The sequence below is a fragment of the Ascaphus truei genome, chromosome 2 (genome assembly GCF_040206685.1).
Source record: "Ascaphus truei isolate aAscTru1 chromosome 2, aAscTru1.hap1, whole genome shotgun sequence".
Taxonomy (NCBI): domain Eukaryota; kingdom Metazoa; phylum Chordata; class Amphibia; order Anura; family Ascaphidae; genus Ascaphus; species Ascaphus truei.
This window is the reverse complement of record NC_134484.1, coordinates 371,641,999-371,661,558: the sequence shown is the minus strand read 5'-3', so window position 1 is coordinate 371,661,558 and position 19,560 is coordinate 371,641,999. Positions and strand designations below refer to the sequence as shown.

Here is a 19,560-nt window from a genome sequence, read left to right as displayed (position 1 = left end):
CCTGGGATTGAAAACTGTTTGAAGGATAGACAACAGAGAGCTGTCATAAATGGAACTTTTTCAGGTTGGGCTAAGGTCATGAGTGGAGTACCTCACGGATCGGTACTGGGACCCCTGCTTTTTACCTTGTTTATTAATGACCTTGAGATTGGCATAGAGAGCAAAGTCTCCATCTTTGCTGATGATACTAAATTGTGTAAGGTAATAGAATCAGAGCAGGATGTAATTTCTCTCCAGAAGGACTTAAAGAGACTGGAAACTTGAACAGGTAAATGGCAGATGAGGTTTAATAGAGATAAATGTAAGGTTATACATTTGGGAAGCAAGAATAAACAGGCGACTTACAAGTTAAATGGGGATATATTAGGGGAATCCTTGATGGAGAAGGATTTAGGAGTGCTTGTAGACAGCAGGCTTAGCAATAGTGCCCAAAGTCATGCAGTAGCTGCAAAGGCAAACAAGATCTTATCTTGCAACAAACGAGCAATGGATGGAAGGGAAGTAAACATAATTATGCCCCCTTTACAAAGCATTAGTAAGACTACACCTTGAATATGGAGTATAATTTTGGGCACCACTCCTTAGAAAAGACATTCTGGAACTAGAGAGTGCAGAGAAGAGTCACCAAATTAATAAAGGGGATGGACAATCTAACATACGAGGAGAGGCTAGCTAAATTAGATTTATTTACATTAAAAAAGAGGCGTCTAAGAGTGGATATGATAACTATATACAAATATATTCGGGGACAATACAAGGAGCTTTCAAAAGAACTATTCATCCCACGGGCAGTACAAAGGACTCGGGGACATCCTTTAAGGTTGGAGGAAAGGAGATTTCACCAGCAACAAAGGAAAGGGTTCTTTACAGTAAGGGCAGTTAAAATGTGGAATTCATTACCCATGGAGACTGTGATGGCAGATACAATAGATTTGTTCAGAAAAATGTTGGACATCTTTTTAGATGGGAAAGGTATACAGGGATATACCAAATAAGTAACCATGGGAAGGATGTTGATCCAGGGATTAATCCGATTGCCAATTCTTGGAGTCAGGAAGGAATTAATTTTTCCCCTTATGAGATATCATTGGATGATATGACACTGGGTTTTTTTGTTTGCCTTCCACTGGATCAATAAGTAAGTATGGGTAAAGTATCTGTTGTCTAAATTTAGCATAGGTTGAACTTGATGGACGTACGTCTTTTTTCAACCTCATCTATGTAACTATGTAAATAATTTAGAAGCCAATTTCTTTGAAGGCTCACTTTCCCAGAGCAATTGCAACTTCCTGGTCTATGAAACATTAGGCATCAGCAGAACAAATCTGCAAAGCAACAACTTGGTCTTCCCTACATCCATTCTCAAAACACTACCCAATAAATGTATCCACAGAAGCTGACATTGGAAGGAAAGTGTTCCAGGCAGCTGTGTCGCTATAATTTGCCCAACCCAAGATTTTCTTGAGGGGGAGAACGGCTTTAGGACATTCCCTTATGTCATACGCTGACATGGAGGGACTGGAGAGAAAACGGACATTTTGCTCACTGATTTTTCTCCTGGTCCCTCCATTGCAGCAAAGGCCTAGTTCCCACCTCTATTTTCTTTTTGTGCAGATTCTTGCAGTACATTTTCTATCCTTTTTATTATACTATGCTTCAGTTTTTCTTTGCATATGTTACATACAGCTGACCTGAAGCAGGCATAGGAGGAGTTATAATCTTATAATATAAGGCTGCGAACAGGTCAGACGTCTGTGTCTTACCTTGAGATGACAGAGGCTATTCCCTCATCTCATGCACTGCTGCCATGGATGGACTAGTAGAAGTTATCAGGAATCACATTTCTGTTTTTACTATACAAATTATCACACTTTATAAAATTCTGCCTGATAAGAAAACATTAGGAACTCTGATTCAAACACCACATATAAAACTTTTTCTTATTATTACCAGTTCTGTTTACCGTCTTGATAAAAGATTGTGTTAATGATTTTAGTCATTTGTAGGAGCAGTTTTTTATGTGTATATAATGTCCACCTCTTTGTTTGCTGCAGGCGAGGATGGAGCAGGCAAAACCAGTTTAATAGGAAAACTTCAGGGAATTGAGGAGTACAAGAAAGGAAGAGGAATGGAGTATCTGTACATAAATGTGCATGATGAAGACCGAGACGGCAAGTAATTCTCATTTATTTAGTGCAGATGTAACTAGACGTGCTCTTTAAACTATTGTAACATCTATGTTGCCGGAGGTTCTCAAATGAATTACTGAACAATGTGTTTCAAACACATTTGCCCTTTATTTATTTATTTTTATTACATTTTTTACGTTTTCTTCACTCTGCAAGTCCTTTTAAGACAAATAAAACTGTTTTCTATATAGTAGTACTATGCAGCATATAGTATGTATTTAGATTTGGTTCAGATTATCTACAGCTGAATATGGTCATGATCACTTCGTACATGTTCTGTGATTTTATATTACAACCTGTTTTAATTCTACTGCAGATCAAACCAGATGTAATGTGTGGATCTTGGACGGCGATCTGTATCACAAAGGCCTCCTGAAATTTGCTGTGGATGCCAGCAGTGTTAGGGACACATTAGTTATGTTGATAGTAGACATGTCACGGCCATGGTTGGCTCTGGATTCATTACAAAAATGGGCTAGTGTAATCCGAGGACACATGGACAAACTGAAGATTCCACCGGAACAAATGAAAGAGATGGAAGAGAAAAGTAAGTGGTGCAGTTTTATTACTTTTATGTCCAGTGTTTACGTTCTAAGATAGTAATTTTGGGATGCATTACATTCTATCCTTACTCAGAATGTATGACATATGTATTGTAAGACAGCGGCAATTTGGACTAATGAAGAAATGCAGCAGTACTCAATTGCTTTGAAAAATCATACTTACTAAGTGCACTTTTAGCCTTTAATATGGTAGTTACTTAATGGTAAAAAATGTTCCTACAATTAAAATGATTTGCAATCAAACATAAATAGGGCAATGATTTACTAAACATAATTTTAATGCTGACGCTCATATTTGTAGGTTGTACCAATTTTGTCATTTAATTTGAGCTCCATTTTCACACCCTAAAAAATTAACTTGATTTATACAAAGGGAGACTTTGTTTTTTAACCAAGGACTTTCTTTGCACAGATAAGTATTTTTGGAGCAAAATAGCTAGTAAAACCTACAATGTTGTCAACTTTACTCTGTGCCCAGGACATACTTGAAAACGAGAAGTAACTGGCAATGTATTTTTTTTCCTGGTAACATATATTTTATTAATACAAAACTGCGATAAGACTGTAATTGTATTGTGGATATTTGCTTCAGAAAAATCCTGACCTTGGTGTACATTTACAGCAGTCGCTGTCCCCTGTAGTTCAATACTAGGAGACTATGTACATGCTTAAAATGAATAGTTTGCTCAGCATCAATGTGCTTAATTGTATTTGCAGTTGTAAGACATTTTCAAGAATACGTTGAACCTGGAGAAGAGTTTCCATCCTCCCCTCAAAGAAGAAGTACGTCTTCGCAAGAAGATAGAGATGACAGTGTGATTTTACCACTGGGAGAAGACACCCTTACACACAACCTAGGCATTCCCATAGTAGTTGTTTGCACAAAGGTTCGTTAAATGACCTCCCTACCTTGTTTTATACTGTTACTATACTGTTATACTCGGTCAATGCTTCCTAATAATCATTTGTAGTGGGTTGTCTCCTTGTTAATGGGCTAACATAAGAATGCAACGTTTATAATGTTGCCCTTGAGCTTTTTAAATCCAAGAGGTCCTTTCTATTAAGTTTGTATTTGTATCACAATCTGTATTGGTTTCTTTGAAGTGTTGATTGTACTCTTGCTGTATAAAGCTTAATTTGTGTTCTTTGTAATTTAAATATGATTAAACTGTGTTCTGTTGCCCATTTTTAAACTAATGCTAAAAATTAAGATGAATTCTGTTATATCCCAGGACATATTGTTCTCTTTGTTTTTTTCCCCCCCACTACAATGTATAAGAATTGTGGTGGCCTCCATTAGTCCATTCTCTGTTTTTGCTTTTATTCCAGTGTGATGCCATTAGTATTTTGGAAAAAGAACACGACTACAAAGATGAGCACTTCGACTTTATTCAATCACATATCAGGAGGTTTTGTTTACAATGTATCCTTCTCATGAGTTCAGTGCATGGAAGTGTAAAACAGTACACTTAAAAGGTCTTAAAGTGGTTGTAATTGTGTCTGCTTGTTTTCCTGTGTGGGCAGCCAGCAGGCGGACACCTTTTTGTCTTTAGAGCTTCTCAGCCATGTCATGTCTTGCTAGTGATAAATGGAAATCCAGTCTCCCGAGAGGGGAGATCTCATGAACATTATATGTTAAGTGATTTTGTTTTCTTTAACGATTTTATATAAAGATGGTGCAGCACTTATTTACACGTCAATAAAGGAAAATAAAAACATTGACATTGTATATAAATACATTGTCCAACAATTATATGGATTCCCATTTAACATGGCTGCTGTGGTTGTGGAAAAGGATGCAGTGTTTATGTAAGTACTTAAGTAATGTTACAATTTTTCTTCCTGAGCATGTTGCCCTCTTTGTTTTTCTTTTTTGTTGAATTTTTTTTTTTTAGTGGCAAGTTGTTTTCTTACTTTTTAGCTTCTGAGGTTACCAAGGCAACCTTTAGACTGCACTTGGCTGTGGGGGGAGCTCCATTTTAACCGCCACTTAATATTTCAAAAGCTTAGAGCTGATGAAAGGCGCATCAGATTAAATTAAAAAGATTGTTGGAAAGGGCAAGGAGATATCTCTAAATGTAAAAATAAATGAAATGCAAACAAGTGGTGACCAGCACGTTCTATTGATTTTAAGAATTCTATTGGAGAATTGTTGTAGTTAATCGCAAAGAAAGGGAATTTTAAAGAAAGTCATCCTCTAAACTAACAGCCCCCTAAATCCTTCTGATAACCAATCTTCCCTTGCATGAGCTTGCATATTAGTTGGTGTAAGGCAGGGAAAAAAAATACTTGCCTTATTTCCTTTCTAAGTTAATCTTGGTGAGGCATGCGAAAAAGATGTGGATTGTGTAATAGTTTAACATTCATCGTTTTAATAAATGTTCAACTATCCGGAATACAAAATTGCATATTCAAGTTGAAGGGCCATTTTTTGCCAACATTCTCTCATCAAGGAAATGTTTGGAACCATTTACTAACCGCATATTCAGATGTGCTGGAGGCACATTTAATGGTCTCAATACGAACTGTGTTTGTATTTTTTAGAATTCTGGAGGACTATCTGTTTTTTTGCGTTCTCTTGTGTTGGTTTGAGAACAACGCATGGGACCATTTTATTCTCCTGTCATTTATTTTGCTTTCAGTCCAGCAGGATGGGATAACGAAAAGAAGATAGGAATTTTACACGAAAATTTTCAAACACTAAAACTGGAAGACCCTTTTGAAGATACCGTAACAAAACCACCTGTACGAAAGGTGAGTTAGATTTAACTTCAATAAACTTTAACAGAATTGCTATTTTCAATGCCACATACTCAAGAGTACAGTAAATGTAATACCACCTTAAAGCAGCAATCCTGCATTCTTTTTTATTTTTTTAGATCTGTTTGAAGTAGGTCTCTTGAGCTAAACTGCATTAATTTCAGCTCTGTAGAGACCTGATTTCCAAAAGGGTTAGCTCCGTAAAGAGTGCCAGTAGCAGCTCTGGCTGGTTTGTGTGTGGGGGACATAATGGCGGCTTAAATGTCCCGCAGGCCAATAGGAAGCCATGACATCATCCTTTGCGGCTTTCTATTGATCGGTGTGACCAGGACCTTTAAACAAGCTGGAGCTGCTACCGGCACCCCCTACGGAGGTAAGTATCTCGGAGAGCAGGGTGTCCTCGTAGCTGAAATTAACACGGTTCAGCTCCGGAGACCCCCTGCTTCAAACCTATTACAGAAAAACATCTTCTGCTCCTTTAGTGAAGACGTATTTATTTTTAAACCAAATTCTCTTGCATTAAAGGACAAAGTAATGCTTAAAAATGTTAACTAATCACATGAGAATTTTTTTGACACTTTATGATCAGGTTAACCATTTTCATTTTGAAGGCGTTATTCAAAACCACCTATGACATTTACTTTTCATGCCAATTAACCAGAACTTGCTATTGCAAAGAAGCCTTTGGAATGAGCTAAAAGATAAGTTGAGAGCATTCTGGAATAAAATATCTCCGCTTGCCTTCTCCCTCTGCCAGTGTTCAATCATTCCGCTTTACTTGTCAATCGGTAGAGGCGGTTATTAGAGTTGCAAGGCACATACATTGATAAGGACAGACACACATTTTTATGTATTATGGCATTTGAAAATGTTGGTAAATAACCTGAAAAGACACACTAATGTCTGGAATCCATTATTTTAATTGATTATGCTGTTATACCAATTGTAAAATATACTGGACACCTAACAAGCTCCTATTGAACCCCCAAAATAACCACAACATATATATAAGCATATGAGTGTCACAGAGGAGTGCTACTGAGCATGGCATTATATATTTAAAACCAGAGACAGCACATAAAACACAGACAAAGCTCAGTTTTAGCACATCCAGTGAAAATCATACACGGTACAGTGCCTAAATATATATGTATAAATATCTATTAAGTAAATAATTATTCACTTATCTATTAAGTAAATATTTTACAATTGTGTTTCAGCTAGTCCTGGCTGATTGGAGGTTGGCAACCTCCTACTTAATTTAAGCTCACCCCCTCCCACATTTAAATGGTTAAGGGCTCACTCCATAGCATCTTCCACACAGGGGAACTTGCTTGCTTGCAGGATGGTTGTGACATCTCTAAATCAGAGTGCTTTTCCTGGTAATGTACAGGTTAATAAAGGCTTCAATCAGACTTAGAACTTTGCAACTAATATTGACAGATTTACTATAAATCATTCTTCCTGTTATTACACAGGTTATTAAGAATTTATATTAGCGTTAGGGACCCCTGAATTGTGGTCTGCCGTGATGTTGGCTCAGGGGCTTACAACAATTTTGGCCAAAAATGTCAAACTAAAAGACCATTTTACTTAATAGATATTTATACATATATATTTAGGCACTGTATCGTGTATGATTTTCACTGGATGTGCTAAAACTGAGCTTTGTCTGTGTTTTATGTGCTGTCCGCTGTTATAAAAAGTAATGTATTGTTTTTTGGGGTTTTTTTTTTTTTTTGTCTTCTTAGTGTGTGTGTGTGTGTGTGTGTGTGTGTGTGTGTGTGTGTGTGTGTGTGTGTGTGTCTTAAATATGGACATTAAATGTGTGTCTTAAATAAACCTGGAATATGGACATTTATTATGGAAGTTTTTTTGTTTATTTTTGTGTGTGTGTGTTTGTGTGTGTGTTATAAATTAGGTTATCTGTTTGTACTTGATGTGATTGGTGCATTGTTTATTTTACAGTTTGTACATGAGAAGGAAATTGTAGCAGAGGATGATCAAGTATTTCTTATGAAGCAACAGGTAAACCTATGAGTTTGTCCTGAAAAGTGAAATAACCCCAACTACCATATTTCCTTGATCGTAAGGCGCCATCGATTGTAAGACGTACCATTGATTTAAGAACCATTTTCGGGGGGAAACGGGAACCTCCTGCTCAGCACTACGGGCGATGGAAAGTCATTCCGCAACGTAGATCATGTGATCCTCACGTTGACGCGAATTAGCGGCCATATAGGAACAGGAACAAAGTTCCTGAGTGTGCGCAGCTGCCCCACCTTCAACCTTCCCCTGCTTCTACCAACCACCACCTCCTCCCTCCACCAGCTGCGGGTAACCCAGTAGCCCTCCCTGCTGTGGTGGCTCCAGCTTCACGCCCGGCCGGTACTCCAGCAGCACCCTCTTGCAGCCTCATTTTTTTTCAAAGACATCGATTCTAAGACGCATCCCGATTTCAGACATGTTAAAATGTGAAAAATGGTGCGTCTTAGAATCGAGGAAATATGGTATGTAAAATTGAGTCTTGTAATGCTGATTTTTTTATTTTTTTTGCTTGTATTCAGTCACAATTGGCAAAGCAACCACCAACTGCAGCTGGACGCCCAGTAAGTAGAAGTTTCTTTTGACATAGCTTATCCACTTATAAGTGGAGCAAGCAATTTTTTCAGTACAAAGTTTTTGTTTTTAAATGTAATACTTTCGCCAGTACTTGTATGGAAAAACAAAAATGGCTGTAGGATCACAATCGGAAAGCTTGGTGGCATCCCATGATTATTTCACGGCTTTCTGTTGGCAACCAGAGTGAGGCTGACCCCAGTGGCCAAATTGTTTCCCCCAGACAATAATTTTTATACAGTAATTTCAAAATTAAATATCTCTTGCACTAGGGGGATTTTTTTCAAATATGGAAATGGTTAAATTCTAGCACGTAGTCATTTCTGGCTTTTTTTTCTTCGATAAAGTTTTACTGACTTTACATATACTAATAGATGTTAAACAAAATATGTATTTTCTGCTAAGTGCCACAGTGCTTCGTCATTGTGCTGGGTTGGGGGCTCTTGAAATGTGACTTTTCAGCACTGTATTGAAAGGCCCTAGTAACCGCTCCGTGTTTCTGTATCATTAAATACAATAATATTTAGAGCCCTAAAGGTGTACAGTCATACCCCGAATAATTTATATTGGAGCTTGAAAATTTGAGATAAGTTGGGACCCAAAATTAAGAACCCGCACAGATATGGTAGGCTATGAATGTAATGTAATATTGGCCGTTATTCCAAGCGTTGTCTTGTTTCAGGATGCTTCTCCAAGGGTCCCTGGTGGGTCCCCTAGGACACCCAGCAGATCAGTAAGCTCTAATGCTGTAAGCGTGTCTCCTGTTCCTGCTGGCACAAAGAAAATTGATCCCAACATGAAAGGTACCTAATGGGCTATTTTGTCTATTTCAAGTACTTGACATTGTTGAATTATAAAGACTTCTGTAGTAATCAAAATGGTTTTAAAACGTGCCTTTTTTTTTTCCCCAACACAGCTGGAACAACAAGCGAAGGTGTGCTAGCCAATTTCTTTAACAGTTTGTTGAGTAAGAAGACGGGGTCACCAGGTGCAGGGGGTCCTGGTACCACTGCTGGCAATTCAGGAGGTAACAGTCTGCCAACCTCTGCCAAAAAATCAGGTATTCTGCCTATTAATTGGTGCTCCAGAAGAAATGATTCAATATGTAATATAATTGTCATAAGGTTTAGTTGAAACTTCTGTTTCCTGTACTGGTCCTGGGGAGGTATATATTAATTGCAGGTTGTGCTAACTTTGAATGGACCAACACAGTCTTCTCACATTCTCCAATGCATCTTCAGTACAAATAAAACAGATCTAGGTTTGCTCCCTTCCTATTAAGGATACTGAACATTTACTTTGACTTTCATACATATGGTCTCCCATACATGATGCACATAACCCTCCACAGTGCACCTACTTATTTCCTGGAACTTAAGGGAAACATGAAAAATACTGTTGGAAATGAAGGATCCACTACAACAATGCAAACTGTTAATGTTAACATAATGGAAAAATGCATTGTGAAGCTATCAGTATTTTTTTTTTTTTTGGTGGGGAGGCTCTAATATGTGGCAACAGTTTCAAGGGGCTATACATAAATACGTAGCTAGAGTAATTACATTTCAATAAGAACAGCAGGTCTGAGCTCAGTGTATCCCAGGTAGGATTCAAAGACTTGTATAGAGGACAAAAACACAACAACAAAATGAAGTCTGAAACTGCATACATTATTAAACGTAATAAAGAATGAGTGGTTCTCTAAGTGTATCAGTAACATGGTTTTAACCCATAGTAGCACATTAGGTTACATTTTTGCATAATAGTCACGTTTTTAAAAAGCATTGTGTTCTTGTCACTCAACTAACGTGTCATTCATTTTTAGGCCAAAAACCTGTGCTAACAGACGTTCAAGCTGAACTGGAAAGAATTTCCCGCAAAACGGATATTGTGTCCTCTTCAACACCCACATCCCCTACAGAAAGCGAAGCATCTTGAAGACACCAAATAAAGCCCTTCGTCCAACTTCTTGGCGTTATGTTAAATTGCCTCTGCCTTTTCCTTCCTCAGTGATTGTGGAACTATGGAGTTGAAACACTTTTTATTTTATTTTTTTTTAATAAAGTAAAGACACTTGATGTTTCCCAGCTTAACAAAAGGAGTCTGTGTGAGGTAGACAACCGTATGGGACAGCTGATTTTACAGCACATACTTCCATTTAGATTATTTTTTTTGCCCCCCTCATGTTTCCTTGAGCCACCGTTTTGTAAAACTGCAACATGGATCGGTTAATTACTTAATCCTCAAAATGTAGGTGATGTGTCAATGTAATTCCGTAGGCTGACGAATTACCATTACCTCCAACTATTTTAGAAGCCTTTGGAAGATAGCATGAGAAATGGGGAACTTTTTTTTGCTGAAAGGAAGCAAAAAAAGTCAAGTTAAAATTGTGGGGGCTACTGTATGCAGCGGATAGAGAAATAATTACATTCTGAACTTAATTCTGGGATACAAATAACAGGCAAATATTGCTGCTGTGCTTACATATGAAATGATCGAAGGTATGGGCAGGTTCTAATACCAGTTTACTTCAGGCACTGATTAACCTTTTTTTTGTATGAATAAAAATGGCAGAGATTTACTTAATTGTTATGTATAAACTATCGGTCTTTAGATTTGGATATATAATATATCTATCTCTGCATTAGTACATGATGTGTCTCGGATTTCATTGATTGGTTCTAAAAGAGTCATGTCAGTCCAATCGGTTAATAAAGTTGTATTTATTCTATGCATAGATTTAAACCATTATTTTATTTGTTCACATGTTTATTTATTTTTTATTTCCTGCTACTATCTGTTTAATAATTGGAAAAAGTTAACATTCCTCAGATTTGACACCCTTTGGCAATTTGAATAGGAATAAAGTAAACGCTAGTGCAGACTGCGAAAATGCCATTGTGATTTTAGTCAATGTATTTGTTTTTTCTAGTCTGAGTCCTGGCAGTTGCAGTTTTACACCATTTGCAACTGTACAATATCTAACTTTCACAGTCAGCCCACATACTGTATGTGTGATTAAAACTAGAAGAAGATAATGCAGATATTTTTAAATCACAAACTTAACTGATTTATTCATGCATATTTTCTGACTTTGCATTATTTATGTATGATGCTGTAATGTTTCATTAGTACCATACTGTGTTTAATGTGGGCCTAGAGACTTAAGGGGATATCGTGAGCATGTCATTACCTGAATATGGGGTCGTTTCACATTTTTATTTCATATGGTTGATGTTAAAACCAATGTGTGAACGGTCAATAGCACATTGCCATAAGACTATTGCTTATAGGCTTCATTTGGTACTGCAAGTGTGATCATTAGCAGATATAATTTCACTTTAAGATATGATGGCTTTTACATAACCACATGCATGAATTCTCAAACCAGTCCATGACCTAGCCAGACTTTTTGTTTATGTATCTAAAGCATGTATTCATTTACTCACATGTCTGTTGCTGGGATGAAGTTTGGAGTCTGGATTTAAATCCCCTTGCTATTGATGGAATTTGGCTTGGTACAAGTGCATGCATTAAATAAGGTTTTCCAATAAAGAACATGATCACTAGTATTTCCGGTTTTACATGCACATTAGTAGTTAATATATGTATATTAAGTGCCAATTTTTACCATTCAAGAACAAGGATGAAAATGTTAAAAAAAAAAAAAAAAAAACTTTTTGGTCCTGGCTTAATTTGCAAGAAAATAACAGCTAGATTAATTGTTGCGTAAGGGAAACGGTGAAAACAAACTGGTTTATCACCAAAAAATGTATGCTCAGCAAAAATATAACTGTGATAACTGTTGATTTGTGCATTCTTTCATAATAGAAATCAATTTATCACATTAAAAATGGTGCAAAAATTAGACACTTATGGCTTCTTTTAAAATTCTTTCAAATAACATTGCGAAGTCTCAATTTCCCCTTTTATACTTTCTGGTTTATAAACAAAAAGGGCATTCCCTTCTGCAAAAGGAGCTTCTGAAGTGGGGGAAATAGACTATTTTACAGAAAATTAAGATTTTAAGAGCTGAGCTTATTAATACCTTGTCTAGGAATAACACTTTATTATTTAAAGCTGAAAGTTTGAAGGTAAAACTAGTGAAGACCTATCACATGACGTAAAATAACTATTGTATGTAAAAGAGGGAACTTTAAAGTAAGCAAAAAAAGTTTTCTTGTGTATGTTGCTTTTTATTCCCGTCTCCAATCTTTAGTGTAAGTAAATTGTATGAATTTGTATTTTTTTTAAATATATAATATGATTTAAGTGGTTTATGGTACTGTACATGGTAACTGTCACGGTTTGTGTTGACCAGACTACTCGGGATTGCAATTACCAGGCAGTACACCTTTTAATAAACGGAAGTTTATTTGGTGGCTGGAGCCAACTGTAAACCAAATGTACAAAACAGAGCAATAACGAACCACAAAGGGGACTTACTGGGGATACTCTTACAGTAGCTTGCTAGGTGCATTGTGCAACCAAAGCTAATGTACCCTGGATGCTGACCCGAAAGTCCATTCCAGTTTTGAGGGAAGACCACCCCCGGTCCACAGTACTGTTAGTCCCGACACAGGACAACTGTGGAGCTTGGATTGGTGTCGGCTTTTATAGTTTCCTAACCTCCATTTGGTTGGTACCCAGTTTTCCATGTTGCCAATCGGCTGTGTCCCTTTAACCGCTGAGCCAATCTGGAGCGGGGGGCTGTCCAGAACAGGCCAATCTGAAGAAGGTGAAGCCAGTGCCAAAGGGTGGGACATTGGAATTGACCAATGGGAACTGTGCTGGTGGGGTTAGGATCTGAATGCCAGTCCCTGACTTCAGTACCAGGCCTCGCAGCATTCAATGTCTTGCTGCTGGGGAGAGAACAATGCTTTGGCTTTGGAATGTGTACTATCCTAACAGGTGGGTGTGTCTCCTTAGCTCCCCGTTGACCCTAAGAACACTTGGCTCCACACAAAGGCTAACCCTCTGACTTGTATGCCTGGTACTCTGCCATTATTACTGGACCAGGCACACTGACCCCCTAGGGCCGGCATCTCAATTTCTCGCTTGATGCTTGACCGGCTAGGCAGATTTGTGAAGGGTTGTGTAGAAAGCCAGTGCATCAGAAAAAACAAGTCCTGTTTGGCATCATAAACTGAGGTTTAGGATAAACTCCTTCAATGTAAGCATATAGCATAACAAAGCCCTAATAGTACAGACCAACGTCCCACATATCAGAGAAAAAAGGGGTACAGCGACCCACAAAAGTGAACTCACTCAGTTTCTCCTGGAGTATCCAATCTCAGAATCTTCATAGGCATAGTGCAATCTCCCAGGTGATGGCAGGAACAAGTAGAAAAATAAGGCAGTGCACTGCCCAAAGTAAAGGAAGGAGGCTCACGGTTTTTAGCAACAACAAAATAGATTTATTACATAAAAAGTGGACAAAAGGGTCCCCCCTAGGCCGCAGCAGGGGTCCACCAACTAGTTTCAGGCAAAAATGCCCTTTATCAAGGTGTACAGAACAACCCAAAAGCCCCAATTTATAATACAGCACTGATCGTGCTATCACGTGACGTCACGACCAATCAGAAAGCAGCACCTATTAGATGTGTCCCAATTGGCCATTGATGTGATCCCAGTGGCCAATTGGGACACATCTAATAGGTGCTGCTTTCTGATTGGTCGTGACTTTGGGCAGTGCACTGCCTTATTTTTCTACTAGATTTGTGAAGGGGCCTCTGAGATTACCGATGTTGATCAGATGATCAGTGAGGTCGGTCCTGCTCAGCTTATCTGTAAACAGGCCCCGTTACCTACCTAACAACTTTCACTTGTGCCTGTTGGGGGGCTGTAAGCTGTGTCCTGATCCATATATTCTCCCTGCTGGGCTTCCCCAAGGAGATTGGTATCCTGGCTCACCTGATCTCCAAGCGGCAGGCAACAACCGGCCATCGCTGGCGGCTCACTTGCATGGTAGGCCTGGAGTATATTTATGTGGTATGTCTGCTGCCTAATCTGTTTTGGGAATCCACGGGAACATCATACCTTGCTCAGGCAGGGGCTGGGAGTCACTGACTGCTATTTAAAGCCTGAGAACAGGTGCAGCCACTTACTAGGTCTAGGAAGAGATGTCAGGATCATAGATGGCTGTAACAGCACTGTAAGGCTAAGTTCTAGTAAATCCCAGGACTGGAAACCTTACATCCCCCTCCCTTCAAGAAAGACATCCGCGCGATGAGAACCTGGCTTCATCTGAGATCTTGGCAACCTGGACTTATTGCGGAAACGTCTAGGATGGGTAGTAGACTTGAGGTAACACTGTTTCTTACCAAGTAGCATCTCTGAGACAGAAAGTAGAGGTAATATAAATCTTGATATGAAGAATGCATCATAAGGAGTCTCAGGTAACATGACGGAGATCGTAAACGCAAAGGCCAAGACTTGCCGTTCAGCCGTTTGCGTATACATAGATACTAGTTCATGAGTCTGAATACTTAGACATGCAGAGTGGTAGACTCAGACACAGGCTGTATACGCCTGTCAGAAGGCCGCCAGATGGATACAAATTTCTCTGCGATAGTCTGAGTATGGAGTAAGAAGCACAGATGGTTGGTTGGAATCATAAGGCAAAAGTTCTGGTGGAGTCAATATATTACTCAGATCAGCATGTAAATGTTCATGAGAATTTTCTGCCACAGGTCCAATCTGATCAGCAGACAATATGGACAAATACTGAGGGGACCCAATGAAAGGCGCATACAATCCTCTTGTCAAGGTCCAAGCCAGCTACACATAGCAACACATCTGTGACAGTTGAGGTGACAAAGTAGCTCTCTGCCGTTGGACCGGCTGTTAGCAGGAGGCCAGTATCCCTGGCCAAGTGGAAATCGGAATGCATCAATACAGATGCCAGGGAATTCGTGAGCAGTAAACTTGTCTTGGACATGGGAGCCTTGGAATCTGCCGTAGGTACATCGGGCTCTGCAAGAGAATCAATGCGCAGGAAACTTGTCTGCAGTGGGGGTCATAGAATCAGCAGAGGAAGCATCATATACTGAAAGGTAATTAGAAAGAAGTACGCTTGTCTTCACAGCGGGAGCATAGGAATCAACGATGGGTACATCAGGCACTGCAAGGAAATCCAAGAGGGGTACGTTTGTCTTTGATGTGGGCGTCATAAAATCAGGAAAGGGTACATCAGACAGTGCACAAAAATCAGTGATACTTAAACTTGTCTTTGAAATGGGACTCCCAGGGTCATCAATGGTTATAACAGCCACTGCAGAGGAATCAGTAAAATATATTCTTGTCTCTCAGGTGGGTGTCTGAAAATCAGCAGTGGTTATACTAGGTAATGCAGAGGGATCAGAGAAAGATACTCTTGTCTCTGAAGTGGGAGTCTGAGAATCAACAATAGGTATACCAAATACTGTGTGAAACTTTAATGCAAGAGCCTTAGAATCAAAGATAGGGGTATCAAACATTGCTGGGAACCCCCAAGAAAACAAAAGGGGTACCCCAAGGGGGTTAGGAGGAGGACTTGACCGCAGAGGGACTGCAGCATAGCGGAGATGGTGTCCATCTTCCATTCCAATGTAACTAGGTGGTTGGAGTTAGTCTCCGGGACTTTGCCCCGGAGGGACAGCACCCTCCCTACCTCAGCGGGGTCCATGTTTGGCCTGAGCATTATATAACGATGCTCGTTATATAACAACCCCAGAGCTGAGGTAGCGGTATATGATCACTGACCAGAGCCAGGGGACAGAGTCCTGTTAGAGTAGTCATAGTCGGGTCAAGGCAGGCGGCAAAGATGGAAAGTCAAGATACAGTCTGGGGTCAAGGCAGGCGGCACAGGAGCAAAGTTAGGATACAGGCTGTGGTCAAGGCAAGTGGCACAGGAGCGGTGATCGGGTTCACAGGCTGGGGTCGGTACCAGTGAATGCACAGGAACAGGGAATATCATACCATACTGCTATTTAAAGCCCTGGAACAGGTGCAGCCAATTACTAAGTCCAGGAAGAGATTTGCCTTGATCAAAGATGGCTGTAACAGCCACGTAAGGGTAAGTTTCAGCAAAACCCTGGACTGGAACCCTTACACCCTGTGATGTAAAGGCTCCCCCCTCTCCACCACCCATTTTCTTATGTGTTATGTTTATATCATAATGAATTTAAATTGAAAAATAATATAAATATATATAATACAAATACATAATGAGATGTCTAACAGATACATTCAAAACTGAACACCACATTAAATGTAACTGAATGGATGCATATACTCTTGTTAGAATTTGAGATTCAAAGGACCCCAATGGCTCAATGGTATCTAATCTAGACCCTACTATAAATATACAATTTATTAGCAAGACATAAAAAGATATTTATAAAATACTGATTATGTCGACACGTAAACACATATGATAACACATGAACACTGAATTGGATCCAACTAAGTAGATGTGTATACTCTAGTTAGGGTACGAGATCTTTAAGACCTCCTTATCCATGAAACTAGGGAGAAAACATGCAGAATGCACCAAACATGCAGAATGAGCAAAATAAATGAGCGCTAGACTCTAAAGAGATTCACTTAATTGCACACCACAAACTATATCAAATATAACTTTTATTAAAGTGTAATCTTAAAACATATCACTGAATGTGTGTTAAACAGTAATTAAAAAGTGATTAAGTGTGGCAATAGGCTAGAATCTCCCTTCTATAATAAATTCAGACAGAAGAAAATGTCTGTCAGATGGGGGACATGTGAGGCTGAATAAGCATGTAGAGGTATAATAACCATCAAAACCGGACACAGTATCAGCTATAACACCCAATAATAAGGTGATGAGGACTTGAACATGAAGCAAATAGGTGGTGCAATCATATAGTGTACCAATAAGGGGTATATCCAATGTATTAAATTAGTTAGCAACGAGCAGTCCATAAACCTGGTAAAGGTAGAGGACAATACATATAGGAGCTGCAAGCGTATATATGGCTGAGGAACAGAGTCTTCTACAGCACCCTGGTTGAGAAACACCGAATTAAATATTCAGTCTTCCCAGAAACAGAGTCTGGATAACAGTTACTATTAGAGAGCTTTGGGAACCTGTTGTAGGCATATTTGGTCCCAAAATGTGGTTTTTATTAGTACAGTATTTTGACAATTTATTACCACTGAATGATGTGCTTGTTATTGGCTCATTTGTGAAGATAGGACCACTGTTTAGTTGCAATGCAGGTCGTAGAAAACAAAAGAACAGAGAAAAAGAATGACCCATGCCCAAAAAGTGGGGGAAAGCACATGATCCCCAACAAAAAGGGGTAATAAGGTAATATATGGCAGGGACCAGATGATGTGGAGTTCTATGCAATCTTCCGCAGATTATATTCACTTTCTTATAGAATAAATCAGGCAATCTGTGGCAAATGACAGGTGGAAGGTCTGGTGGGTGCAGGTGATCTCAGAAGAGAGGAGATAAGAAATACGATTGCGTAGAGGGTAAACAAAATATACACTTTATAACAATAAAATCTCCAGAATGCACACTTACAAAAAGCCCATTCTTTCAAGCAGTTAAAAGAAATACAGTCAAGCCGGGATCTCCCAGGAGCTGAATGAGTTGCGATCTCACTGCCCTCGTGGATGCTGGCATCTACCGTGATTGTGCATCTGATGGTGTTGTTTCCGGTAAAGGATGCCCGGAAACTGAAGACGGACCTCTCTTGGTCCCCTCTCAGTTTCTCACCACCAGGGTAACGGGACTCAACGTGTTTCGCAGCGTGTCAGCTTCCTCAGGAATTATATCTCCCACCCACTCAAATGGGTCTATTTATACCTTCCTTAAAGCAGCAGTCCAAGCTGCCGTTTTTTTTTTACATTCCCCCTTCCCTTCCTTTAATATGTGCATCAAAACAATTCACACAATGATAAGTAATTAGCTAAGTTGCCGATCGATCTGCATAGATTTGGCTCGGGGGTTCACTAAATGGCCATCAGTGCAGCAGAAGAGGACCAATGATGCAAAGTTCTGTGGGGACGATCATGTGACCAGGCAGTCATTAGATACAATTGGTGCACTGCTAGAGGAGAGGGCAGGGTTCAAAAAGGGGTTTGCCAGAGCCTGTTTCAGAAGAGGAAGGAAATATGACTTTGTAAATGGTTGCTATAGCAACAAAAAATGCTTGTTACATTACACCCATTAAAAATGTTAGAGTTGTTTTTTTTTTGGTTTGTTTTTTTAATGCTACAAGTATTTTCTCATGGTACATAACTGATTTATTTAAAAAAACAAAAAAAAACACATGTAGGATATTGCCTGGTCTGCAGCTTTAACTGGCTATAAGATCATATCAATCAGATAATTAAAAACATGATATCAATTGGTCAGCGATGACCTATATACAAATGTTGACCTAATCTACATATACAAATAATCATAAACAATCTCAGATGGACTGCAGGCAAAGCCCCTATGAAATGTGAGACCTAACCTACATATACAAATATTCATAGACAATCTTGTATAATGATACATATAGATTACAGGTAAAATCCCTATGAAATAATTCAGGGTGACAAAATCTTACATAAAAAATAAAGTGGACAATTAATTCTACACAGAAGGTAGGTCCGCGTGTATTATATATTCCCGGGGAATCTAACACACTATAAACCACCCATAACTGTAGACATGAAACAAACTACAGTACACAAAGAATAAAACATGTACTCACTAGTTTTCTATTCTATGAATCCATACAATCAATAGAATTCTAGACTAGATAACCAAAACCGGTCACGTAATGGGGAATCCAAGCAACTATAGAAAATTCTACACGGGTGATATTGAACAGAATGCAATTGTATCTAATATCTCCTCTGAGATCACCTGCACTCAGCAGACCTCCCACCTGTCATTGGCCAGATTGTGACGTGCCTGATTTATGCTGTAGGAATGCGAGGGGAATCTTGGGAAGATTGCATAGAATTCCACATCTGGTCCCAGCCATATCACCCTATTATTGCGTCTTTTTGTGTTTCCTCTTTCTCTCGGTACTGTCCCTCGCTCCCCTTCTTTTTTTGGAAGTCATTATGCTGTTATTTACCTGGTGCATTTGTTCCCATTGTATGTCATTTGTTTACACCCTATAGTAATGTTGTAAGGCGCGGTGTACATGAATAAGATTACACATACACATACGTGTGCTGTATTATGAGAACCACCTGTGTGGTTTTTGCTTGTTTATCCCCTCCCCTTTTATACTGAAATTAAACTTTTAAAAAAAGGGAGATGACAAAACATAAATAAAACAACATTTGTAATTAAAAAAAGAAACAAAAAATGAGCCGCACACACAAAAGAAAAACTTGTTTTGTGCGTTAGTTTCAGTTTCACTCTCAGGCTCCATTTTAAATGACTGTTGATG

General features: G+C 39.0%; 1 protein-coding gene across 1 annotated transcript in view; it reads left to right on the top strand.

The window, feature by feature from the left end:
• The window catches only part of DYNC1LI1 (dynein cytoplasmic 1 light intermediate chain 1), a 28,136-nt gene extending 16,131 nt beyond the window's left edge, over nt 1-12,005 (top strand). The window contains exons 3-13 of the mRNA XM_075587034.1: nt 2,055-2,171; nt 2,506-2,736; nt 3,470-3,639; nt 4,082-4,175; nt 4,426-4,561; nt 5,395-5,506; nt 7,481-7,540; nt 8,080-8,121; nt 8,814-8,934; nt 9,048-9,191; nt 9,957-12,005. Of these exons, the coding sequence (XP_075443149.1) occupies nt 2,055-2,171; nt 2,506-2,736; nt 3,470-3,639; nt 4,082-4,175; nt 4,426-4,561; nt 5,395-5,506; nt 7,481-7,540; nt 8,080-8,121; nt 8,814-8,934; nt 9,048-9,191; nt 9,957-10,069 (1,340 nt within the window). The 3' untranslated portion in view covers nt 10,070-12,005. The remainder of the gene's footprint in view (nt 1-2,054; nt 2,172-2,505; nt 2,737-3,469; nt 3,640-4,081; nt 4,176-4,425; nt 4,562-5,394; nt 5,507-7,480; nt 7,541-8,079; nt 8,122-8,813; nt 8,935-9,047; nt 9,192-9,956) is intronic.
• Nucleotides 12,006-19,560: the final 7,555 nt, after the last annotated feature.